Source organism: Pelmatolapia mariae, linkage group LG1 (genome assembly GCF_036321145.2).
Source record: "Pelmatolapia mariae isolate MD_Pm_ZW linkage group LG1, Pm_UMD_F_2, whole genome shotgun sequence".
Taxonomy (NCBI): domain Eukaryota; kingdom Metazoa; phylum Chordata; class Actinopteri; order Cichliformes; family Cichlidae; genus Pelmatolapia; species Pelmatolapia mariae.
In genome coordinates this window covers 25,362,051-25,389,599 of record NC_086227.1, presented here as the reverse complement: position 1 = coordinate 25,389,599, position 27,549 = coordinate 25,362,051, and the positions used below count along the sequence as shown (strand labels likewise).

Below are 27,549 nucleotides of genomic sequence, written 5' to 3'. Positions count from 1 at the left end.
TCATGCTCAGAGTTGGGTTACATCAAGTGTAGCTGAGTGAATTTTAGATGATGATGCTTGGATTTATTGACTGAAATCCACCTTCATACCAATGTTATACCATTTAGAAAAACAAAAGACAGCCAGTCAGTGTAGAGGATAGAAATCAGCCAAGACAACTCATGAAACATTTGCTGACATCTAGTTGAATTCAGTTGTGTATGTCCACAAAGAGCTGCAGGTCAGCTGACCACAGCCTGTACACTAAGAAAATCTGCTGGAGCTCTTATTAGAAATTATTGTGAGTCATGATTCTTTTCTCCACACTGAGCATTATCTGCACCTGCTGAATCCCACTTAAACCAGTGACTATACACATTTTCCTGTTTCCTGTTTCCTCTGAAGAGCTACTTTTACTTTTTTACTTTGAGTACATTTCAGAGCCTGTACTTTTTTGTTTTACTTGAGTAAAGTTGACTCAGTACAACTTTTATTGGAGTATTTTTTAACAGTAGTGTTTGTACAGAATACTGTATTAAAAAAGTATTAAGTGCAGAATGTCTGTACTTTTTCCATCTCTGTATAAAGCCCCTTTATTTTTGTCTTTGCAGATCCATACTTTCCCATACTTTTCTTTAAAGGCCTGTTTGTACCACTGTGGTTATATATCTGGCTTCAAAACAAAAGACATTGAGCCACATGAACAAGGGAAATTTATAGCTGTCCAAGACCACAATAATTACCACCTGTCTATTTCTCTTACCCATGCACCATAGACTGCAGATGTTTCCTGTGACCTGTTATATTCTTTCATTACCATTTTGGGATCCTTTTTTATAGAGTATATGTACATATCCCAGTGATCTCAACCTGGAAAGTTGCTTTTCTATGTGCTGTAGTCTAGTTTTTATTACACTCCCCCCTGATTCTGTCGCTGCTGCTTGGATCACTGGGGAGCGCACTAAAGAGCAGAATATCTTCTGCCAAACAAAAGTTTATAACTACTTTTTGCCGTAAATGGTCTGATGCTGTGACACAAATGTCTTAGACAGACCTGAGGTGATGTATGATTACAGCAGTACAGGCGAAGGGGTGGAAGTTTCAGGCTATTCATCTCATATAGAGTGCGTCCTTTTATGACTGTCTAGTGATACCTCAGTGTTGGAGCACACTGAAACATACCAGCTAGGTTATGCTATTCATTGCAATGATGTACCCTGAGGGGATGATGAGTACTTGGAACAAGATAATGCTCCTTCCCATGGTGATGGAATTGTCCGGAAATACATGGTTCAATACTCATTGAGGTGAAATACCATCAATGACCCAGACACCACAGTCACCTGATATTAGTCTCTTGGGCATTCACTCAAATGCAGCATCTGTACAAAAGAGCTTCTATGTATCATCTTTTGGCAAGCATGATACACTAATGTGTGTCTGGTTTCCTTTTATACTCGGATCTTCAGGTTTCTTGCTTGTTATTTGGACCAATGCGATAGTGCACAGGTGTTGCTTTCATGTTATGAGTGTTCAAAATTGGAAATTGGAAATAATCTTCGAGATAGGTGTCCTCGGGATAATGCCATTTTTGTTCAGTTAACAAGTTAAAGGATCATGAATGAATGCCTGTCTTGTGTCTCTGTACTAGGCATGTTTACAATTAGTACTGTTTAGTAGTAACTGTTACTATACAGTGCATCCAGTATGGAAGACTGTCTACTTTTACTGGAGATTTCTTCCTATTTTTTTTTTTTTAATTGATGTTGTTGTTGTTGTTGTTGTTTTAAATTCTAAGCATGCAGAGAAGCAAGTTATCCTTCAGCGGCCTATAGTTAACATTGACATTTTAACAGACTTTTCTTGTTGTTCTCATTAAAACTCACAACAGTTGTTAGGCTTTACCAGGACCAGCTTAATCATTTAGATTCATTTAGATTGTCAGTTATTTGAATGTCAATAATTTGTTACTCCATGAATGCATTTCATACTTTGGCACTTCTGCTTCTAATGCTTAAATAAAGCATTATGTGCTTATCATGCATATTAGTAAGCATTTAGCAAGTGTGTCAGGAACTGCTAAATCATCTCAGTGTTGTTGTTTTTTTTCTCTTAACCCTAATTACACCTAATTCACCTCTTTGAGCTCCCTTGGGATGAGCCTTTCTCTTTCCAAGTCTGTCCTTGGCCTGATTTTATACAGGATAAATTAGATAAGCAATATTAAATGTCTCTCTAAAATAATGTTTAAATTGTGCTTGATTTTAGGTCTGTCTGAGCCAACAACATTTGGGACATTCTCAGGAAAAGATGTTCCATCACAGATCGCCTCAAACGGTCACATCATGAGACTGGAATTTCAGTCTGATCATTCAAATACTGGAAAAGGCTTCAATATCAGCTATACCAGTAAGTACCAACTACCTACTTATCGCTCAGTCCATTTGCTGTTTAGGCCGTAGTAAACACCCTTAGTTTACTAAGTCACTGGGGGAAAATGTGCAATCTCAACCAGTTGGTGAGTGGTTACCGGTGGTTGCCGGCAGCCCAAGTCATGCAAACAAAGAGACTAGTCAGTGGTCCACTGGCACTAGGAAAAATCTGTGCTTCTACAGTAGTCCCTGGAGACTGACACTAGGTGAAAACGGTTGCAAAGCGGTATGAATTGTGCACTGAAAACCTTCTTGGTTGCCTGCAGATTACTGTGATTGCTTGTAGTTTGCATGGAAGATGCAGACTTGTCTGCAAAAACTCTTGTGAAAAGCATGACGAAAACCAGAAATGGATTTGCATTGAAGTAAAGTTGCACCATTTGAAATGTGTTGGTGGCAGTAGGGAGCCGTAAATTTTACTTTGAAGGTGAATGTCCTTTATTTCTGCTTTCTGCTGCAATTTTTCCCATTTTTCAGCTTCTCCGTGAGTAGTTATTGAGTATTAGCAGAAAAATCTGTGTCTTCTGTGCATACTGCAGTGACTGTGATAGTCTACTAGTCACAAAGAGGATTTGGGGTAGCAGCCTCTTTGCAACCAACCAAATATCCACTGAGATCTCTACCAACGTACTACCTCATTGTTGTATTTGAATTTGGTTTTGTGATGTGGCAATTTTTGTGTTTTAATTTTTTTTAAGTAACTGTCATTTTTTCCCAGCAGTTCTTCTGACAAATGACAGCATGTCGTTTTGACACTTTGACAAATTTTTATTCAGAATGCTTCCAGGGCCACTTCAATGGAGTTTTGATAGCAGAAATTTGTTAAACAATACGGACATTCCAACAGTAAAACTGAGATACAACACTACTACCACCATGTAATCAGAGACAAAAGCAGAAATCAGTTGTCAACATACTGCAATACATTATGTTCTAGGGTAGTTCCTAGCGAGTGTCCCTTTTTTTAAACAAGTGATGATTTACTGATTATCAAGCTGAGCATTGCTATGTAACTTAATGCACATCTTTAAAACATATAAGCTAAATTTACAAGTAAATTCTGAGGATTTGCTTCCAGAGCTACCGGCTTGTTGTATAGCTAGTATCTTCATATACTAGTTAAGATCCATATTAAATATAGCTCAGAGTAAAATACCGTTTCATATGCTAACCACCTCAGAATGGCACTTCGTTATGATTAATATAATACCGACATCAGCATTACTGCACCTGATGTTACCTTAACCTGTCCTGTTTGACTTCTTCTGCCTGACTGATCATGTTTGCGTGTCTTACTCAACTTTCACCTAGTTAAGCCTGTCCCATTGTCAGAGTTTGAACCCAGCTACTCCATCCTGTATATTTATCCACTCTAAGCTGAACTAGTTCTGCCTGAGTGATTCAGATTCATTCAGTGTGATTACCATGCAGTTTTGCACCATTTCACACACTGCCTCCCAAATGACCTTGTCTTTGGCTCTTCCTTTAGAGGTGGCATTTGACAAATGAAAATAGTGTGTGTGTGTGTGTGTGTGTGTGTGCGTGCGTGCGTGTGTGTGTGTGTGTGTGTGTGTGTGTGTGTGTGTGTGTGTGTGTGTGAGTGTTTTTTAACCTAGTGAAAAAAAAAACTGAGCATAATTAATAACAAAATGTACTATTTCAAATCCTAACACAAATGAAAGGTTTGATGCACCTCAAATGAAAAATAAATACGCAGTTAAATAAAAATCATATTAAATTAAAGGCCTCTCAAACTTTTTACCTGGCAGAAAAGAAAAATGCTGAAATACATTCATATAGTTTTTAGTGGTGAAACTTTTTAAAAATGTAATTTGAAAACCTGATGACATAAATTCTACACTGGGACTTAAAAATATCAAACATATTGTGCTGTTTCAGTAATTTGGTCTATTAACATTTTAATGCATATATGAATATCAAGAGGTTATGCTGTGGGTATATTTATATGAATTGTGTTAGAAACTCAAGAATGAACGCAAGACTGTGCAGTTATTCCGTGAAAGCGGTGCACTGGGAGCCAATAACTGTTCGCAGATTTGAATCTATCTTACAAATAAATTGATCTTATATATTATGAGGACGTCATGCGTAAAAATGTGCTTTAGCCTATGACAGCTAAGGTTATTAATGATAGATTCAAAATGGAATACATCCAAATTCTGTTTTTATCACTTTCAGAGGGAAGAAGATGATCATTTCCAATTTAATCTACTGCAAAAAACAAATTTGACCTTATATATGTTCACTTTTTGTTTCTTTAACAATTTGTTTTGAACTAAACCATACTTTGGGCAAAAAGAGACTGGACTCACTATTGTCCCTTGAGGTAGAAAGTGGAACTACTTTAGCGCTTGGGTCTAGCTCAGTGGTGTCCAAACCCAGGCCTCGAGGGCCGGTGTCCTGCAGGTTTTAGATGTGTCCTTGATCCATCACAGCTGATTTAAATGACTAAATTACCTCCTCAACATGTCTTGAAGTTCTCCAGAGGCCTGGTAATGAACTAATCATTTGGTTCAGGTGTGCTGACCCAGGGTGAGATCTAAAACCTGCAGGACACCCACCCTTGAGGCCTGGAGTTGGCCCATCCCTGACCTAAAGAATCAGATGTCCACTTCAACTACAAAACAATGCAAGAATAAATTTATACATGGAACGGATTTAGACTCTTGGAATACGTAAAAACTCTGAATAAATAAGTCTAGAGTTAGACCGATCTGAGACTTTCCCACATTATACAATATTGTTGACATTCTTGACAACATTGAGATTGTTGACAATATTGTAGACCCAGTGTGAGATCTAAAACCTGCAGGACACCGGCCCTTGAGGCCTGGAGTTGGCCAAGCCTGTTCTAGCTGGTTAGCCTGCTAACTTCAGTGCATATTGCTCCTTAATGTCAAAATTCTTGTTTCCTCACTAACTACAGCTAATCTTTAAAATTTTTACATCTTACTCACAAATGGCTTGCTCAAAATTTTAAATTACAAAATGCATTCACTGTAAGATGCATAGTTATTCTTATCTGAGGTCAACTATTGAGTTCATCTTTTCTCTGTCATAGCCGAAATATCATTTAGTTTTTTATTTTTTCCTCTTTTTATGCCATATGTTCCTACCTTTCCCTGTCACTATGGCTTCTTCTTAGCTTCTTCAGCCTTAGTTGGCCTTTTTTTTCATCTTCTACTGCAGGGGTGGGCAATTCCAGGCCTCGAGGGCCGGTGTCCCTGCAGGTTTTAGATGTGTCCTTGAACCAACAAAGCTGATTTAAATGGCTAAATTAGCTCCTCAACATGTCCTGAAGTTCTCCAGAGGCCTGGTAACGAACTAATCATGTGATTCAGGTGTGTTGACCCAAGGTGAGATCTAAAACCTGCAGGACACCGGCCCTCGGGGCCTGGAATTGCCCACCCCTGTTCTACTGGGTTTAAACCAATGACTGTATTGGTTTAAACATATCATTTGAATATTTTGTGTGCTGGCATTTTGTGCTTTTTCTCATACGTATCTTCTAGTCTTTTCCTCCACTTCTATAATATCAGTTGTTGAAGGAGTGCAAGGGCTACTTTATCTGTGTCTGCCTTTGGCCTATATAGTGCTTTCTCTACATGCATATTTGAACACATATTTGAATACTGCTGCAAGGCTGTATGTAATATACAGTATGTGTGCATTTTTGTTTGTGTACCTGCCATTTCCCTTCTGGCTCTCATTTTTTTCCCTACGTCCTCTCCTTTCTCTCACTGCTCCCATTTCCCTCCATCAGCAGCTAATCAACCTGAGACATGTCCAATCACTGGGTGTGTGCTCTGGGTGGGATCAGGTTAATCTCTGGAATGGGGATAATATAAGCTTAACATGACAAGGTTGAGTCCACATAAAGATAATTCCATTCCCATATTTCCATATCAGTGGAGATGTCACATTCACTGACAGTGATACAGCAGCGGTTTCATTTTTTTCCTCTGGCAGAACCAATTTTTAGGTATTAAAATAAATTGAAAAAACTGGTAAAAACTGCTCAAATGAATAAATATGCATACATATTTTGAACCACTTCACCAGAGTGTAGTTGCAATATGCCAGCTTTCTCTTTTCTTTCAGATTACGTCTTTGTTCTTTCCTTTTCAAATTAATTTGCCTTTGTTTGATACAGTAATTCAATCTTATGTGTCTTAGCCCCAGTTTTAACTTTTCTCTGGTTATTTTCTCTCTGTAGCATTTGGTCAGAATGAATGTCATGACCCGGGAGTCCCAGTAAATGGTCAGAGGTACGGCGACCAGTTTCAGCTTGGCAGCTCAGTGGCGTTTCGCTGTGATCAAGGATTCATTCGGACTCAGGTAATAATCATTTGAAAGTATTATTATCACACTTTTTTAACACAATTTTGAAATGATTGTCATAATCGGTGCCCATAGTTGTGTGTTAAAACCTAGTATAAATGTAACATTTCTTTTAATCGTGTATTTCCAGGGGTCCGATCAGGTCACCTGCATTATTCAGGATGGAAATGTTGTCTGGTCTGCAGCTGTACCTCGCTGTGAAGGTAAACCTAAGCAGGCACCTACACATAAGAACTGTTTATTGTATATAGGAGTATAATGTTCCACAAAACATTCAACTATTTTAGCGATTACCATACAGCTCAAGTGTGTTTATGCACCTTTGGAATAATTAAATTTTCTCTTCTAATTGATTTTAGCCTTGCAGTTTGGACACATCATTCTTTCTAAAGAATAATCTTTAAATGAGACTGGCACATGTTGTACCAAAGCTTTTCAGGGACACATATTCATTTATTTAGACACCGAAAGACAGAGATGTACTATTAGGTTTGCATATAAGCAAATTTTATATGTGGAAGTGATAATAACAGGATTGTCAGTTTTCTGCTTTTTCGACAATTTTTGAAGGGGAATGGCACCCACCAGTCTGTGAGCGTTTGTATGTTTATCTTTGCAACCTTCCCATCTTGCATCCTGATTGCATTGTCTAAATGACATTATCAATTGTTGCCTGTTGTTAATAAATCGGATAGAGGACAAAATCAAATTGAACATGGGGGGGGTCATCTTTTTAACTATGGAGTACGAGAGAATATCATCTCTCCTGTTCTTGAAGATCCCATCCAAAAAAAACTGCTCCTTCAGTAAGCATTCGGTGTTTTTTTTTTCTTTTCTTGCTGAAAGTCTGGATTTATAAGAGCAATCAAATAGGCAAAGGTATGAGCTACTTGAAAAGACAAGCCACTGCAAATTATATGTTGTAGCAATGATTAATAAAGAAACCATGAATTCCAGGTCTGGAGTTTTTTATGTTTAATTCAGGTTCTAGACAGACTCAAAATGAATAAGAATAAAAACCGAACATGATACGATGTCTGATATTTCATTTTATTTGAAAGAAACAACTCAACAGGAGATAATTATTGTTTTTTAATGTGTCATAATTGAAATTTTGGAACTCCAAGTGTGAGCTATAAAGTAGTGACGGTATGTGCCAGTTTTGCTGCCTGCAGCTTGTGCAGGGAAACGGAGAGTTATTTTTTGGCACCATTTGACACATAAATATATTTAATTCCTCCTATAAATTATAATGTGATAATTATTTTGGGCTTTTTCAAACATCACTTACTCAAAATTGCTTACTGTAGCACAAGATGGGCTCACCGTAATTTCTGAAGGTAAATGTTTACGTATGAAATATAGAAATTCAGAGTGGATTAGGATGATAAAATAAACGGAGCAGACAATTAATCTGCTAACTTAATGAAATAGGAGCAATTTACAGACATTTACAAGGAGAAAATGATTAATTTCCTGTGGTTGTGTGTGGGGGTCTTTGTTTCCATCCAGCTCCCTGTGGAGGGCATCTTACAGCTCCTACAGGTGTTTTGCTATCTCCTGGTTGGCCCTCCTTTTACAAAGACTCTCTGAACTGCCAGTGGGTGATTGAAGCACAAGCAGACCATGCTGTAAAGATACACTTTGACAAGTAAGTGTATTATTCAATTATGCTGTTGACTGATTTGTCAAATGTGTTTGTTCAAAAATTGTTGAAGTTTGACTGTTAATGGTTAGATAATATGGTACGGTTAGGGAGTGCATTATTTAGTTAATATTTTAGTTGGGCAGTCTTTCATATGCAATATAAGGTAGTCAGATATAAATGAGGCTGGTGAGTTACTGCTGCAGTAAATGATTAATGTTGGCTTTTTACATTTTTTTTTCTTCTGGAAACAAGCCACAGACAGATGCAGTGTAGCCTGAAACTGCAATAGCAGAAATTTGTCTTTTTGAAATGTGACGTACACGCCGAGTTATCTTCATCGCCTATGAGGCATTTCATTTGTGGACGATTCAGCATACTTCTTCTGAAGCAGAGGCTAGTTAATTTTTCATTTAGCTGGTCAGATATAATTATTCAGATACCGCGTTGTTGCAGTGTGTCAGTAGCTCCCAAATCTTGGTTTCTGTTCAACTAGATAGGTTGGTGATATACAACATCCTTTTTCTGGATCATCTACTATTTGATGGTTAGACCCAAAAATCGACTGATTAGGCCCTGTAGCTCCAACTTAATGTAAATGGGTTAATTAGTGTTCAGCTATTTAATAGAATAGTTGAAGGTGTGACTGATTGATTGCTTACATATCAGTCAAGTTTCTTATATGGTAGTACTTTGTTATAGCTCAGTGTTTTTTTTGCCTACAGTGGATAAATTGTGCAAAATGAACAATATTGTCGAGTTTTTGTTTTTCAGCGTTGGAATTTAGTAACATGTATAAGTGCAGTTGTGAATTTCATGTGCATGTTTTTGTTTTTCTAGGTTCCAGACAGAAGTCAACTATGACACGCTGGAGATCAGGGATGGCCCCTCAGCATCCTCTCTCCTGATCGGCGAATACCATGGTACCCAAGCGCCTCATTTCCTGATTTCCACATCAAACTTCCTGTTCCTGTTGTTCACTACAGACAACAGCCGCTCTGCCGCAGGCTTCAGCATCAGATATGAAAGTAAGTCTAAATGACTGATAGACTGAAATGCCTGGTAGACACACTCGAAATTGCTTACAGACGCAAATACACTCAACCTCTTGACACTGCGGCGGTTGTGTGATGTGATTTTCAGGTGTGAAAATGGAGTCAGATTCGTGTCTCGATCCTGGTATCCCAGTGAATGGTCGTCGCCATGGCAGCAGCTTTTCCATTGGCTCTCGTGTGTCATTTACATGTGACCCGGGATACACACTTAGCGATCAGGAGCCAATTGTTTGCGAGCAGAATCATCAGTGGAGTCACGCTCTTCCCAGTTGTGATGGTTAGTATCTTCTTTTATTTTATTTGATCTCTTTCAGGAATTACCCAGTAGCGTGAGTAATACAATCAGGGGCGAATGCTGTTCTCTCGTGACTCACCTCACACATCTCTAAACACGGAAAAGAGTGAAAAAATGTTGTCAACATACAGTACGTACTGACAGAGCAGGCCATTGTGGTTTGGGGTTTGTTTTCTTTTAACCAAAGACATTGCCCAGTTTGTGCTCAGTTGGGGGAACAGCTTGAAATAGCTTTATAAATACACTTCTCAAGCTGAAAGCTGCATTAAATGCTTTCGTTGGCAAAATAAGTCATCTTGAGCTGAATTTAATTTTGGCCAAATTGTTGTTTGATTGATTATGTGTGCTTTAGAGCTGATGTTTTTAATTCTCCAACTGAATATTGCAACTAAGAAATAGTAGCCACCACAGTCTTTTGTAGGGATTTTTATCTAATCATTTTATTTACACTGGAAATCAATGTATGAGCTCTTTTTTAAGTTAATCTGGCACTACAAGAGAAGTTGAAATTGCATCTTGCTTTGATAGACTTTTGAAAGATTGATAAATATCAGACTTTGTTATACTATTTAGCACTTTTCTTACAATCCATCTCAACTATAATTATATAACTGTGTTTGCTGCACCTTGGACAGGGCTTCATTCTATCACTTGGCTACCACATACAGACAGATGCACACTGAACTTGACATCTGCTGTATGTACATCCTATCTGAAGATCTAGAGACACTGTTTTTTTTCACTCATGTTCAATCCTGTCCTCATAGCTAAACATTTTTAAGGGAATGTTTTTTTGTTTGTTAAGCAACTTACCGCTGACATATGAATCATTCAAAAATAAAATAAGCCTCTAACTCAGGGGACAGCTTTGTGTCTACACATAACAGACAATATAAAGTAGCAAGGAGGCAGTTTTTAAATTGCACTTTTAAGCACTTTGTTACTAGCAGCCTAGTGCAAAAACACATCACTTGTCCCCATTACTTTAGTTGAATTTCCAAAATTGCCAAAGATAACACAGAATGACAAGCATCAAATAGTATTTTTACACCAACAGGGTGATTACCAGAGAGCTATTAGCTCTAAACTTTGCATATCATGATATAGTGTGTAATGTGTCTTTTGAGGAAACTGATCAAGACAGACTTTTAGCAGATGAACTGCAGGTGAAAGATCCATCTGTTCTTTAATGTGATCCATCTACTCTTCACCAGAGCCACATCAGAAATGGTCTCATTGGAAGGCTGGTTTTTGGTTCAAATCATCAATGAGGAATATCTACAGCCATCTGTAAAACATGTTGGAGTCTCGGTCATGGTTTGAGGCTGAATTTCAGTCAGTTGATGTTGTCAAAACAAGTGGATTCTGAACACAAAAAAGTACAGTTAAACTCTCCTCTACCATGTGATAAAGCAGGTAGAGGAAAGCAGCTTCCTTTTTCAGCATTGCAAACAGAACAGAACATATCAATCATGGACTGGCCTCCCCAGAGCCTTGATGTCGATATTATTGAAGCAATGTGGGATCATCTTGACAGAGAACAGAACCAAATCTGGCCAACATCCAAAGAAGAGATTTAAATGTCCTTCAAGAACCTTGGAGGACTATTCCTGAAGACTACCTAGAGACATTAAAAGTACACTTGCCCAAGAGAGTTCAGGCTGTGTTGAGGAATAAAGGTGGTCATAACCAAATATTGACATTCAAGCTCACTGGAGTTGCACAGAAACTTCTTTTTTGTTTCCTTATGTTGGCGCAATTTTGCATGCACTTCAATAAATTTCTACCCCTATTCTCCATTTGGTAGCAAAAAGTAAAGAACTGATGGGTGGCTCAAGATTTCTGCAGATTACTGTTTATACTAAATTTTCTGCGTGGTCACTTCATTTCTACACTGACCCTGAATATTGAAACCTCGTTTGAATATCAACACAAAATACTGGGGAATAAAGATGGAAGTGGCAGAAAAGAGGATCAGTCTGTGTCAGAGGTAAAAGACATTTGAAAGGGAAGGTGTTTTCAGTGACACCAGTAGCTACTTTCCTTCATAGCAGAATATTGAAGAAAAAAAAAGTCTGTTCTCTCACTTCTGCCTTTTGCCCTTTCACTTTTTGCACCAGACAGCTGTAATTGGACAAACAGTCTTCACTCCCACCACAATGACTCAAGCTGGACATTTAGCCTTTGTGAACTTATTCAGGTCAATAGAAATTACTGAAACAGATGCTCCCTGGCTATTCAAAGGCCTTCCTATTCAGTGTTTTTCCACAGCTTATGCTATGGTGGGAGTTAAACAAACAGCATCTCATCTGCTCTGCCAATTGAACATAATCAAATATGAAAATGAAAGGATATCACAAGTTAGGAGTAAGTTCATGGCAAAGCAATCTATGTCATACTTGCAGCCATATAAGGCAAACAGTTTTAAACCGGCACTGTGACATTTTCAATTTTCAGCCAGGCATGCCACTGAATGAGACAGCTGTCACATTATAAGACATGTTATTTCAGAATGGCACTTTTCTGAAATGGTGTGTAAGACTTGACTAAATGTAATGTGAGATATAGTGTGCTTTTGGGCGAAGATCACAGTGGGATTATGTGTTAAGTATATTATTACACAGCTGAAATTTAGATTAATCACATTTGGCTGCATGTTGTGGAAGTGTGGGACGAAACAAGAAGTCTTGCAAATACTGAGCAAACCTACAATATCTACTCACAAAATTCTTGGTTATTCTATTTAAAAGAGCAAAGAAATCATCTTTAAGCCCTCCCACAGGCATGCTGGAAGCGATTCATACACACACTCGCACCCATTAATGGCAATAATGTTATTTACAGGACAGTCTCAGAGGCACAGTTAACATTTCATACACACTACATTACACAGACAGCATTGCATTTAAAATAAAAAGCAAAATGACATGTCGTCATCCCCCCAGGCATGCAGGCACCATTCCCTTTCAGTAATGCCAGAACGTCTATTCAACACAAACCATTCATCTTATTCCTGCAGGTCAGTTAAATCACCAAACAGATAACGCTGGCTGCTCTTTTATGTGTCAGGAAGAATATTGAAAGGGTGCTGTGACATTTTAAAGCATGCAGTTGGTGCCAAGACAACAACTTGTTAGAAGTGACCAAAGTTAGAGAATCACTTTAAGTGAAAATGCGATGGATTCCTCTAAGAAGGTATTTAAAGACTAAGAAAAGGGAAGGAGGAGGAATGATGCTGAAAACTGATATGCTATCTTTATATATTTATCTCTCCTCTCTGAAAACCAAGCAGCTCTTTCTTTAGAATCCAGCCTCCTTTTCTGTTTCTTTTTCTTTCTTTCTTTCTTTTTTTTGTTAGTCATGAATCGTCTCTCTTTCTTGTCACATTCTTTCTATGCATTGTTATACACCTCACAGTTTCTCACACACATTTCCTTAACGATCTCTCTCTCTCTCTTTTTACACACAGATGATTAGGACCACCAAAGTACCGTATGAACCATTACACACGTTACATACATTACGTACAGACAGACATGCGCATGTGCCTCCCTTAACTAGGGTCGTTTAGTCAGACAGTGTCCTAGTTTTTGCCAAATCCTGATGGGAGTCTGAAAAGCTGGCACAGGTTACCGCAACACTCACAAGACAGCTAGTCAGTGAGAGGCAACAGCTCGTATCACAGCTTCTCAAATCAACCCCAGCCCTGTTGAAATATGATATAGACTAGTAGGAAGAAAAATGATCAGACTGAGAGATTGAGAGAGAGAGGGGTGAAGACGAGGTCTGCACGCTGGAGTACCTGCAGCACGAAGAAATTAGAGGAGCTGTGAAATCTGTCCTCAGAAATGCAAAAATCATAAATGGTCTTTTTATAAACCTTTCACCAAATGAATGACTACTGCATTTATCTCTGTAGCTAAAAGATGCGTTTGTGTACCAAAATATATATAAATTGACAGTGAAGAAAAATGTTTTGTCTGCTTGTTTTGTTTATAGTCTGGAATCAGTTTGTTTTATAGCTGACAAAGAGATTCCTTTTATTGCCATGCCAGTCAAACACCTTGAAGCGCTTTAATTGAATTAAATTTATCTGAACTGCTCTGAATAGTACTGAAAGCGATGAAAGCTCAGTCAAAGAGAAGCAAAGAGTCAATATATTATCTTAGTTCAGAAGTCTCTGATGTACTGCTAGCTCTCTTTTACTCTCCATTACATTACTATGGCATTTTTCATTCTGCAGTACCCCAAATGAATTTGTCCCGTTCCATATCAGTGAATTGCTCTGTGTGGAGGCTAGGTATCTGGTAACGCACACACACTCACACACACCAATCTCTCACTCTCTTTTAACAAACCAGTCTCTGTTTGTCTGTGACATTCTCCCTGCTCTTTCCTTTTGTCCTTTTGTTTCTGCAGTAAGCTCATCTTTAACCTTTGTTTCGTTCACTTTGCAAAATCTCTTTGCAAAAGTTCCAGCTTTTCTAACACAAATGGCGTTTGCTGAAATCAGCACTGCTCATTGCTCACTGCTCATACTATACAGTAGAATGTTTGCACGCATATTGTTAACGTCGTGTTTCTTCACCATGAATGCAATCGTCTAAACTGGACACACATTTGCCAACTGTTCAGCACATAAAATGATGATATCTCTATTATGTTAAGTGGTGTCATGACTGCATAACAGGTCGATTTACGTACAAGACCTGAGACGCCAGGGTTTGGTATTAGAGTTATGTATGACTAACATCTTAAAATCTTTATTCTTTATTATTATATGTTGTTCTACTCTACATTAATCTTTCTTCTTATGCAATCATGCAGTAAGTCTTCAGTACAGGCCTGAATTTAAACCATGCTAACTACACCAAATTCAGGGGTGATTTTCTGCAGGCTGGGGGAAAAAAAGCCAAGGTCCCAGGAATTTAATAAAGAATTTATATTAATCTGCCAGTAGGTAGTGAGCAGAGTTGGGATCGTTACTCAAAAAATAAGTAATCTATTAGAAATGCTGGTTTCTTTTTAAAAAAATAATAATGTAATACCGTACTTACTTAGTTATCCATGGTGAAAGTAATTAATCACATTAATTTTGTACCTAAAATGTATTGTCACATAGTTACCAGTTAAGAATATCTACCTTAGCCCCCTCTCCTGCAGCCTGGTACCAATCTTAAATAATGAAAACATCACTATAGTCTTTATTTTAGTGTTGCTAAGTTTGAACACAAAGCAAAGTTGAAAACCAACTCTAAGAGATTTCAAAATGTTTTCCACGTTGATTCTACTCTAAAATGTAGAAATGGATGCTACAACGCTAGAAGCCCGATTCCTCATCACTACTTTTATGACCTGTTAAAGATCAGGCTCTGGCTGCTGGGCTAGGCTTTTAACATCTCTCTGGGTTCTTCACTAGCTTTGTCATAGCATGCTGTCACTTTTCAGATACTTGTAATGAGCCAAGCTGTGTTAGCAGCATTATGTTTCTGTCTTGGACGCAGTTTTCACTTTACCATTGTGCTATTGTCCTTCGTGCAATAAAAACAAATGTAATGTCCATATTGTCGCTTCTCAAAAGTTGTAGAGCACCCCACCATTTTCCTCCTCCCTGGAAGAGAAAGGCATGTTCGCCATTATGCAGTCAACTAAAGACCCTTTGTAATACAAGTAACAACATAATTGAACTATAACTTGATTACTGAATTAAGTACAATAATGCAATACTTTATTGTGTTACTGAAAAATGTAATGTGACGATAGTAACATGTTACTTTGGAGCTCATTACACTGATCACTGGTGGCGACCTCTTAACGGTACTGAAGACGTCTACATTTTTAGTACAACTTTTTTGGGTTTTTTGAATAAAAGAAAATCTCCAGCTGTGTTCCAATCTTCTCTGTCTGTCACATTTTCAGCTCTTTGTGGAGGCTATGTTTATGGTAAAACGGGAACAATTCTGTCTCCTGGCTTTCCTGACTTCTACCCCAATTCTCTTAACTGCACCTGGACCATAGAAGTGTCCCATGGAAAAGGTAAGAATGCTCAAATGTAATGGAAATGCCAATCATTGGTTGTAACATGTTAAAATATGTATTTTTTCATATTTTAATAATATGGAAAAATGTGTTAGGCAATGAAATGCGGCCACCCTTTGCCACAAATTCTCCAGTGTACACTTGGACAATTTTTCAAGTGTAAAAAATAGTTCTCTTAGACAACTTGCCACAGCCCTCTCACTATCTTCATGTAATGCCTCTTCATGTAATGCCAGACTGACTCAGAGATGTTGAGATCAGAGCGCTGTGGGGGCTCTATGGTTTTCTTGTCACTGCAGATAGTTTTATATGACTTACACATTATGCAAGATGGATTTGGGACAGAGCATATTCCTCACTGATGGTACTGGATGATGGATAAGAATCTCATATACTGTGGCTTAGACTATTGGTTATATATATTGCCTGATAGAGTGTATGCTTTGCGTATCTGTAACTGTCTATCTTACACTGCATGCCTATCCATCCATTCTTGCATTCATCTATCCTTTCATCCATCTATCCATTTTGCCATCTGTTCTTTCAGGAGTCCATTTGGTTTTCCACACTTTCCATCTGGAAGAGAACCATGACTACTTGTCAATCACAGAGGATGGCAATTTTCAGGTTCCGGTAGCTCGACTCACTGGCTCCGTGCTGCCTCCTAGTGTTAAAGCCGGACTCTATGGGAACTTCAGCGCTCAGCTACGGTTTATTTCAGATTTTTCCATGAGTTACGAAGGATTTAATATCACTTTCTCAGGTAAGAACACCTGAACACAATTTTTCTACTTCTTTTTTAGCATTGCATTGGCTAAAATTCATTTTAAAGCAAATTACAAGGCTTATTAAGTTGGCCTGTTAGTGACTGTATGATGATCCCTTACCAGAAAATAAATAAATAAATAAATAAATAACAAATTCATTGACTTTTCTTTAATGGCAGACTGTTGAAATTTGCAAACTAGTAAACCAAATTGTTAGATACAGTGTTTCACCTGCTCAAGTAACTGTTTAATATGCGATGAAAAAATGGGTTTTATGCATTATTAAACCTAACTGGTTATTTTGGCAGATATGCAATACATCTGGTTAAGTGCTGCACTTACATTTAAAAGCTTTTATTTGGGACCTGATACATGATACACGAATTTTTGACAGTTTCCCTAAGTATTTCAAACCTATTTGGCACTACAGATTACAGAGCTTCCTATCTCAGTGGATGAAGCAGTCTTGAATGAGACTGCTGCACATGTTTTCATAATGAGATGAAGCAGGGAAAACTCATTTATAAATCAAATGTGTCCTTTTTAACATTCTTGTAATTTAAGCTAATGACAGTTTAATAAATTAATCTTTAAGTATTTAAATTATTCTGGGGAATTTAAAATGAGTCTTCATGACACTTAAGTGACACAGCTCCAAATGCTTACATGTAGTGTTAATGCATTTCTTTCTAGTGTTGGCTAATATAACAATTTTTGCACACTTCTTATTAATTAATACCTTCTTTCTTTTTATGCTGACTCACAACAATTTCTCTCTACAGAGTATGACTTGGAGCCATGTGAGGATCCTGGTGTACCAGCATCCAGCAGGAGAATGGGACTCAGCTTTCAAGTTGGTGATTCATTGAACTTTTCTTGCTTCCCTGGCTACCGACTTGAGGGAGAGAGCAAGATCACTTGTCTGGGAGGAGGCAGGCGAGTCTGGAGCAACACGCTACCACGATGTATAGGTAAGATGTCAGCGCTTAGGTTGACTGACTTGCCAGAAATATAAATTGATAGCAACGGCATGCAAAACAGAAATCATGGTAGATTATTTCTTCATTTGAAAAACATTTCCATTGCTAGCAGTAGTCAAACTGGATTTTCTGAGGTTGTGAATATATTTGCAAACTTTTTTTAGAAAAAAGTATTGTTATTTAAAAAGTATTTGGTGTTCTTAAAAAATGTAAATTAAAAAAATAAAATTCCTTTATTCTCTCATTACACAGTCATTTTTAACAAATCCATTTTGCTAGTGTTATTGCACCAACAGGGTGCTATTAGGTTAAACAGGATGACATTAGAGATGCTCTTTTTACATTCAGACTATTTTTTATGCAATATTATACCAAAACAATATAATGTTGAAGATGTTATGTCTTCTATGAAAACAACTGGCAGGTGGCAAATAAAGCAAAACTTTTATAGTAAATTCTTGGCCATATGAATAAACCTGGAGCATTGTTATAATTCAACAGTATTACTGTATTGCTAACGTAACAATAATCGACTTGTTAAATGTTGGTTTTATTTGCTAGAATTTTGCTGTTTGCACGTTGTAACTTCTTAGCGTTTGATGCGTATCAATGTTTTCTTGGATCCTGGTGGTAATTTGCGAGTCTGACTGGTGGTTGCTGGTAATTTTGAAGCCCAGAAAGAGCAGACTGAAAATGCTATAATAGCATTATCTGTCAAGAGATCAAGCCTGACTAAGAGGAAACTAAGCAAGAGCAGCTGGCAATGTGCACTAGTTTCATCCCCTTTCGTTCCTTCTAAATGTTCCTCTCTTTTGCGCTCTGTCTCTGTCTAAATTTCTGTTTCTCCTTCTCTTCCTCTATATTTTGACAGTCCTTTGATAGATAATTGGGGCATTAGGCACTATATGAAAAGTGTTAATACCGTGCCTTTTGTTACTCCCCTTTTCCCTTTTCTAATTTCTTTCTGAGCATTTTCAGGCTTGTCTGTCTTGGTTCATCTGCTATCTCTTCTTCTTTTCTTCCCCTTCCAATTCTCTCTTTATCCCTTTCCTGCCCCTCTTCTCGAGGCTCTGTTCTCTTACTCCCACTCTATTGTACTCTTTTCACTTTAAAAGGAATTTCTGAAGAATTGCTGTGACTCTCCTTTATTTATGCTCCTTACCTCCTACCTTAATCTGCTTTAGACACGACAGAACATTTACAGAAATGTTGTTTTGAATTTCAAATTTCTTCAGATTTGATAAACACTGCGTCTTTTTTTAGTGTGTTTTATATTGTTTCAAACCACCCTCTCTCGTCTGTCTCATTACTCCCATTTCCTCTTTTTTTCCTTCTAAGTAGCGGTGGTCCTCTTCAGTGGGAGTTAAAAGCCTGCTCGGCTCTCTTCTTTTATCTCCTCCTCATTTGCATATGACAAAACACTATTTGTACAAAGTACCAGTTTATATGAATTCCTAAACTTTGATAGGCACGGCACCTGCTAGATCATTCTGTATAATTTTATGAAGGACTTCTCCGACATACTTATCCAGCCTTATTGTTTGCAGGGTTTTTTTGTGTGTTGTTTTGTTTTTGTGCCCTTTTATCAATCTTTTGTAGTTTATTTTTAAGTTATTTTGTTGTTTTTGTAGCATATTTCAGACAGTGCTTTTTGAACTGCAGTGCAGTGCAAGAGTCTTGATCCAGCAGTCATTTCTTTATATTTTTGCAGGGGGTTTTTTTGGACTTGAACAATAGTTGTCCCGGCTTTCTGAAGGTCTATCAAATGTTTCAACATTGGCTGCTTTGGCTCTCATTTTCAGTCCAATCCTTTTACCTGACCATTTTCAGGGCAATGTTTTTTGTTTGTTAATCTGACGTATGACTCATTCAAGAATAAAAAAGAGCCCTAACCCAAAGAATGAACCATTATTGTGTCTAAACATAATAGTCTCTTCAGGCATTTTGTGACTAGCAGTGTGTTGTAAATGCATATAATTTCCCCCCTTTTAGCTGAAACTACAAACATTATCAATGATAGCACAGTTTAACAGGCATAAAATAGTATTTTTGCACCAACAAAGTGAGTACCAAAGAGTTATCAGCTGTTAACGTTGCTTATCTCAGCATGGTGTGCCCTTAAGAAATTTGAGGAAACTGGACAAGTGGAAGAAAAAAGAGGAAGTGGTAGGCATAAAAGATTACCTATCGAAGATGAACAATAACTGAGAGCCATCTTCTGAAGAAACAGGAAAACATCTAGCAAAGAACCTGACACAGGACCTGTGAGATGCATCTGGCCCTGTAGTTCAATGAAACCTAATCAGAAGTGGCCTCACTGAAAAGGTGGCAGTGACGAAGCCATTCTTACAAAAGGGAAACACCAAGTGAAGGCTGATGTATGCTAAGCTACACATGAACTGGACTGGAAACCAGAGGCAATTTTTACATTCTTGGTTCAGATCATCATCGATCTTTATGTACAGAGGAGGTCAGGAGAGAGGTACAACAGTGAGTGTCTACAGCCGTCTGTAAAACACAGTGGAGGCTCTGTCATGGTTCAGGGATGCAGTTAAGCTTTTTATTTGGGGGATCTTGTCAAAACTGATGGTATTATGAATGCATAAAAGTACCATCTGAAAATGATCCACCAGGCAGCACCATCTGGAAGAGGTGTGATTAGCAACGGCTTCATTTTTCAGCATAACAGTGATCCCAAACATACTGCTAATGCAGTAAAAGCATGGATGGAAAAACACACAGTGGGACACTATCAGATATGAATTCTTCTGCAGAATCCCAACGTTGAGATTACTGGGATAATCTTGACAGAAAAATGAACCTTCAAGAAGCTTTCAACTCTTTCTGAAGACTACTTAAAGAAATTACGAGAGAGTTCAGGCTGTGTTAAAAAAATAGGGTAGTCAAACTGAATATTGACATTCAAGCTCTTTAGAACGGTACAAACTCTGTTTTTGCCTTTTATACCATATCGCTATATTTCCATTTATGTTTGCATCACTCCACCTATTTCTCATTTTTCTAGCAAAATATGGCTCAAGACATTTCCACTGTTTTTTCATAGACTTCTGCATTGTCTCTGCCGAGTTGAAAAAGGTTTGTGGCGCTACTTAATATGCGCCATGCTCTCTCCACGTCATGCAGAATTTCTTTTTTATTTAAATAAATTATAACCCAAGCCTGCTATTCAGAGATAATTAGATAGAAGTGTTCTCATTTTGTAACTTCTCCTCTACTGCCTCGCTACAGCTGAGTGTGGGGCCTCCTCACTGGGACCAGAAGGTGTTCTCCTTTCTCCAAATTTCCCCTCCAACTACAATAACAACCATGAGTGCATCTACCGCATTACTACTGAAAAGGGCAAAGGAATCAGGCTGAAAGCTGAGAGCTTCTCATTGCAAGATGGAGATTATCTCAAGGTGTGTACCCTGTGCACACTCACATACACACAGATATGCATGCAAAAATGACAAATTTCACCAATTAGTCCAAAAGTGTATAATTTATTTACTGACTCTCTTACTCTCTTACTCTCTCTCTCTCTCTCTCTCTCTCTCTCTCTCTCTCTCTCTCTCTCTCTCTCTCTCTCTCTCTCTCTCTCACACTCACACACACACACACACACACAAACACACACACACACACACACAGACAAAATACATACAGGATTATACTATCAAATGCTGTCCAAATGCAAAGCTGTATGTACTTTGACTTTGCTTGAACAATCATTATGTGTTTGGCTTGCTGAGCTCTAGATGCTAGCATGAATACTCTATGAAATAATGTGTCAAAGCTTTTGTTCTAGCCATGAACATCTGGTCTAATTAAGGTGTCAGGGAATGTTTGTCCTTTAATTATATGAGATGTGCAAGTCCAGGAAAAGGAGAAGAGTGAATAACATTAGGGTCTCTGGTTTCTTGGCTTACCCGCTATGTAGTTAAATATTATTGTCAAGGTAGACCTACCTTTTAGATGTGTTAAACATTGTTGCAAGAAGCAATAACATCCCTGCAGGGGGTTATTAACCATCTTCCCTATTAGTGCTGATGGTGCTCCTGCTGTAGCCATCCATGCTGAATGAATACCTTGGAAGCAGAGGCACAGAAGGATCAATTCTTCCTCTATTAACCCTCTAATGAATCCACTACAGTGTACAATTATTATTGTGTTTGAAGGTTGGCTTTTTTGCACTTTCATTACTCATATTATGGGGGTACCATCAATAAAATGAATAACTATTTGACACAATTTGTAGAATAGAATAGAGATGTTTTACCCCAGTTTCAAGCTTTATTGTTGTGTTGCTAGCTATTTTTATTTTGGATGACCACCTCCTGCATGGTTTAGTGTTTACTTTTCAATATCTTTCTTTCTTTCGTTTTTCGCTGTTTCTTTGTTGTATTCCCTTATGCATTATTCAAAAAGCAAACTGGTAAAGTGCCAAATAATTGACTTCTACTAAAGGCCACTAAGTCAGTGCCCATAGACTCCCAAGTTAAAACTTCCAACTTCAAGGATAACATTAACATGTAATAAATCCACAGAGTTCAAATTCAGCCTTTATTTTGGACAAACAAAGAAATTTTTATTTGTTTGTTTGTTTTTTGACGATATATTTATTTGTATTTAGTAAAAAAAAAACTCAACTCCTTGAACTTTTTTTCTAAGACACTGAAAGAGGTACATTGATCTGTAGCGTATTTAAGATGTGGAGGTTTTGTTTTTTTTTTATTGTTCAAGAAATTTTTTATATTAGAAACTTGATGTTCAAAAATTCCCATCTGCACAGAGAATTACAGATATTTCTGATGCGCATATATCCTCATAAGTCTCGCTTTGGTACATATGCCCCGTTGGCAATTGTGCAAGCTATTTTACAGTCTTAGCGCTGTCCTACAGACATCGTCTAAAACTGTTTTTATTCACAATGTCTCTTAGCAGTATTAGGCCTGAGGGCATGGTTAAGCCAGTATGTGGTTAGAGTGTATTATCAGTCTTAGGCCTAGAGCATTGGCTGAGCCTGTCTGTGGTTAGATTGTATTAGCAGGGTTCTTCCTGACTTTTAGAGAGGCTTAACGTCATTGTAAAAGCTGGAACTGTTCCCAGTGGGATGTGTTTGAAAAAAGTAAAAATCCTTTTAACAAAAGGAAAGTGACGCCAAGATGGTTAACAGACACACAAACGCCTAAATATTCCCTGTATATTCAGAAAAAAAGGACATTAAGGAAATGTAATTGTCAACAGGAAATAAAAATTGCATGTACAAAATATCCTGTCAAACCTAATCAAAATCATTTAAAAGTTTGCAGACTTTTAAACTAATAAGGTTTTAAATGCTTTTCCCCTTGAAAGATATGCATTTACCACCTTTTCTGCTGCATAACCTAGCAATACCCATAGATACCACAATCTGCCCTGCATCAGTCCAACACAGTCCAATGCATTGTTGTAAAACTGCACCACACATTACTGCATGCCAGCCTCACCTGGTTTTACTGTCCTTTAAACCCTTTGAACAACATAAAATTATCATTTCGTATTGATAAATACAAAATCAACTGCAGCAGCACATCACATAAAGAGCCGCTGTCTGATTAAAAAAAATCTAAAATTAATTAGGAAATTACATTAAGCTTTAAATTTGCAGTTTATCAAATGTCACTTCACAAGCTGGCTTAAATTTGAAAACAGTTTCTCGTTTTTCACTCCTAATATCTTTTTGTCCTATCTGCTTTCTCCATCTCTGAGAGTCTCAATAAAAAATTGATTTTTTTTTCTCCCTGAAAAATACCTCAACTTTACCTTTAACTAGCAGACAGACTGTGTGCCAAACTATACAGTAACAATTAGGGTTAAATTTTATGGAGATTTGTGTTTAAAATGCTGCTTTTGAAATTATCTGCCACTTAAACACTTAAACACTCTTCTTCAGTTGAGCTAGCCTGATGCTGAAGTACCTCGACCAGAAAAAATTGATTGAGTTCATCTGGATGCAACGTTTTCGGAGACTTCTCCAGTCTCCGTTGACTGCAGGTTTCTTCATCTTTATGAACAGCACTGTTGCATAACGATCAAAACTAATACAACTGCATAACAATGAGCCATGATTGATCAAATGATCATGTCTTATGATTGCTGATATGCAGTTGTCACAGCAATTAATCGACGACCATGCGTGCTATTCACAGAGAATTGGTTTGGGAACACGGGAATGGGAAGAATGACAGGGATGAGAAGTTAAAAAGGATGTGCAGAGTGTGCAGGCAGGACGTTGGATACTTGGATTTCTGTGGCTGTTCTGGATCATTCCGGATGTTTCTGGCCCACTGCATATAATTATGAAGATATTTTGGAGCACATCATTTACAATATAAAATATAATTCTCTGTGCACCGGGGACAGGGCTGAAAAACAGTATTAAATAGTTGTAATTACCAGGCCTCAAATTTTGCCGTAAAAATCACAGCATGGGCTCAGAAATCCATTGTCAGTGAACACAGTTTGTTCCTGCAACCGCAAATGCAAGTTAAAATTATACAGCGTAAAGAAAAAAAACAACATTTCGAACAAATGCCGTTACCCTCTCTGATCCCGAGCTCATTTAAGATGGACTGAGGCAACATGGAAAACTGTACTGTGGGCTGATGAATCAAAATTCCAAGTTATATAATATAGATGCTGCATCTTCTCTGTGCTAAAGAGGAGCGGGATCATCGAACCATCTGGCTTCTTTTCCATTCAAAAGCCATCCTCTTTGATGCTATAGGGGTGCATTAGTGCACATATGTGGCTCTCCAGATCTCTGCTTTTTCTAGAAAGGGTTTGGTTTTTTTCAGCAAGATAATTCTAAACTAAACTGTGCAGTGAAACACAGTTGCAGCTGCATGTATGAGGTATAGATTGAGCTATAGCACAACAAATACTTGCCTGGGTACACTACTTCCACAATCAGACTGAAAAACAAATGGATTTGAGCTTCAGACATGACACTAGGATTTAGGTTTTCTGTGACAGCTCAGACATTGGATATGGATGGGGAAAAAACAAAATAAACTTGTTTGTTAAGATTAAAATTTGATTATTAGCTTAAAAAAGCTTGATGTGAATACTGGGAACATACAGTCAGGTCCATAAATATTGGGACATCGACACAATTCTAACATTTTTGGCTCTATACACAACCACAATGGATTCCAAATGAAACGAACAAGATGTGCTTTAACTGCAGACTGCCAGCTTTTATTTGAGGGTATTTACATCCAAATCAGGTGAACAGTATAGGAATTATGACAGTTTGTATATGTGCCTCCCACTTCTTAAGGGACCAAAAGTAATGGGACAATTGGCTTCTCAGCTGTTCCATGGCCAGGTGTGTGTTATTCCCTCATTACCCCAATTACAATGAACAAATAAAAGGTCCAGAGTTCATTTCAAGTGTGCTGTTTGCTATTTGAACCTGTTGCTGTCAACTGCCAGGATGAGATCCAAAGAGCTGTCACTACCAGTGAAGCAAGCCATCATTAGGCTGAAAAAACAAAACAAACCCATCAGAGAGGTTGCAAAAACATCAGGCGTGGCCAAAACAACTGTTTAGAACATTCCCAAAAAGAAGGAACGCACTGGTGAGCTCAGCAACACCACAAGACCCGGAAGACCACGGAACACAACTGTGGTGGATGACCAAAGAATCCTTTCCCTGGTGAAGAAAACACCCTTCACAACAGTTGGCCAGATCAAGAACACTCTCTAGGAGGCAGGTGTATGTGCGTCAGAGTCAACAATCAAGAGAAGACTCCACCAGTGTGAATACAGAGGGTTCACCACAAGATGTAAACCTTTGGTGAGCCCCAAAAACAGGCAGGCCAGATTAGAGTTTGCCAAACGACATCTGAAAAAGCCGTCGCAGTTCTGGAACAACATCCTATGGACAGATGAGACCAACATCAACTTGTACCAGAGTGATGGGAAGAGAAGAGTATGGAGAAGGAAAGGAACTGCTCATGATCCTAAGCATACCACCTCATTAGTGAAGCACTGGGGTGGAAGTGTCATGGCGTGGGCATGTATGGCTGCCAGTGGAACTTGTTCTCTTGTATTTATTGATGATGTGACTGCTGACAAAAGCAGCACAATGAATTCTGAAGTGTTTCGGGCAATATTATCTGCTCATATTCAGACAAATGCTTCAAAACTCATTGGACGGCGCTTCACAGTGCAGGTGGACAACAACCCAAAGCATACTGCAAAAGCAACCAAAGAGTTTTTGAAGGGAAAGAAGTGGACTGTTTTGCAATGGCCAAGTCAATCACCTGACCTGAATCCGATTGAGCATGTATTTCACTTGCTGAAGACAAAACTGAAGGGAAAATGCCCCAAGAACAAGCAGGAACTGAAGACTGTTGCAGTAGAGGCCTAGCAGAGCATCACCAGGGATGAAACCCGGCGTCTGGTGATGTCTATGTGTTCCAGACTTCAGGCTGTGATTGACTGTAAAGGATTTGCAACCAAGTATTAAAAAATGAATGTTTGATTTATGGTTCTTATTCTGTCCCATTACTTTTGGTCCCTCAAGAAGTGGGAGGCACATTTGCAAACTGTTGTAATTCCTACACCGTTCACCTGATTTGGATGTAAATACCCTCAAATAAAAGCTGACACTCTGCAGTTAAAGCATGTCTTGTTCGTTTCATTTGGAATCCATTGTGGTGGTGTATGGAGCCAAAAATGTTAGAATTGTGTCGATGTCCCAATATTTATGGACCTGACTGTATACTGTCTTATTTTGTCACATGAGCCCAAGACTTGTTTGGCCCATTGAGAGCCCTCAAGTTTTGTAGTATCTGCTCAGGTTTACCACAATAATACAGATTGCTGAAGTGTAAAGTTATGGAGCTGTGAGTACAAAGAGCGAGAGGTAGCTGGCACTTATAGATGACACCATGGAAGCTGTTGAAAAGCCAGAATACTTGCTGAAAATATCACTTGGAGTATCCAGAAGCCGAGCAGAATAGAAATGATCCAAATGACTTAACAAAACCCGAAACTGCACTGCCAAAATAATAGAGGTTTCTACAGACAAAATAACTGAAAATACTCACTTTTGTTGTACTAAATTCTTACTGTTGGTCCTGTGTTGTATTATATTCAAATTAAAATCCTTAGATTTTACCCTTTTTTATCTCAAAAGAAATCTCATTTTAACCATCCAACATCTGAGTGATATTGCACAATGGCATCCTTACTTGTGTGATATACTGCGAAAAGCAATAGTTATAAAAAGATACCAGATGCTTAATGGGATAGAATTACTGTACTATAGCTATTTAAAATATTTATTTAATGTCTATTTCAGGGTCAGTTTGTTGAATGTGTACAACATCTGTAGAGATCTACCACAACATCAGAACCAGCTGAAATAGATTAACACTTTGCAATGCTCAAGCTAGAAAACTTTTGGTCTCGCATTTACATCCACTGGGACAATACTGCAGAACAAATCCATCTCCCATGGAGATATCACCCCTTGATGACAACGGTCTTCCCAAATAGGACATTGCACCAAAAACTGCTTAGATTTAACCTATATATAATACCTCCTGAACTATAGACTTACTGTAATTCCCATATCGGGCCTGAAGTGGTAAATAGACTGGTTCTTATATCGTGCTTCTCTACTCTACCTGAGCACTCGAAGCACTTTATATAACTTGTCTGATTCACCCATTCCTACAAGTGCTTTCTATCTAACACACACATTCATAGTCTTAGGACATTTGGAACAGCCAGGGATCAAACCACCAATCTTCCGAGTAGGATGACCTGCTCTACCTCCTGAGCTGCAACCTCCCCTAAAGGCATATATATGGTCACCACAGGATACCACCAGAGATCCCATGTTTTTGTCCCAAGGGTTGGAGATCCTTCACTGAAATTTAGCAAGACCTACATAAAATTAGAATTAGGTGGTTTTAATGTTGTGGCTGATCATAGTG

At 38.1% G+C, this 27,549-nt stretch overlaps 1 protein-coding gene across 1 annotated transcript in view; it reads left to right on the top strand.

Annotated features, from left to right (window-relative positions):
- LOC134629644 (CUB and sushi domain-containing protein 1-like) overlaps positions 1–27,549 on the top strand; it is a 316,340-nt gene that overhangs the window by 175,563 nt on the left and 113,228 nt on the right. The window contains exons 14-23 of the mRNA XM_063477161.1: positions 2,248–2,388; positions 6,649–6,770; positions 6,904–6,976; positions 8,286–8,424; positions 9,259–9,446; positions 9,562–9,750; positions 15,688–15,804; positions 16,355–16,570; positions 17,357–17,545; positions 20,804–20,973. Of these exons, the coding sequence (XP_063333231.1) occupies positions 2,248–2,388; positions 6,649–6,770; positions 6,904–6,976; positions 8,286–8,424; positions 9,259–9,446; positions 9,562–9,750; positions 15,688–15,804; positions 16,355–16,570; positions 17,357–17,545; positions 20,804–20,973 (1,544 nt within the window). The remainder of the gene's footprint in view (positions 1–2,247; positions 2,389–6,648; positions 6,771–6,903; positions 6,977–8,285; positions 8,425–9,258; positions 9,447–9,561; positions 9,751–15,687; positions 15,805–16,354; positions 16,571–17,356; positions 17,546–20,803; positions 20,974–27,549) is intronic.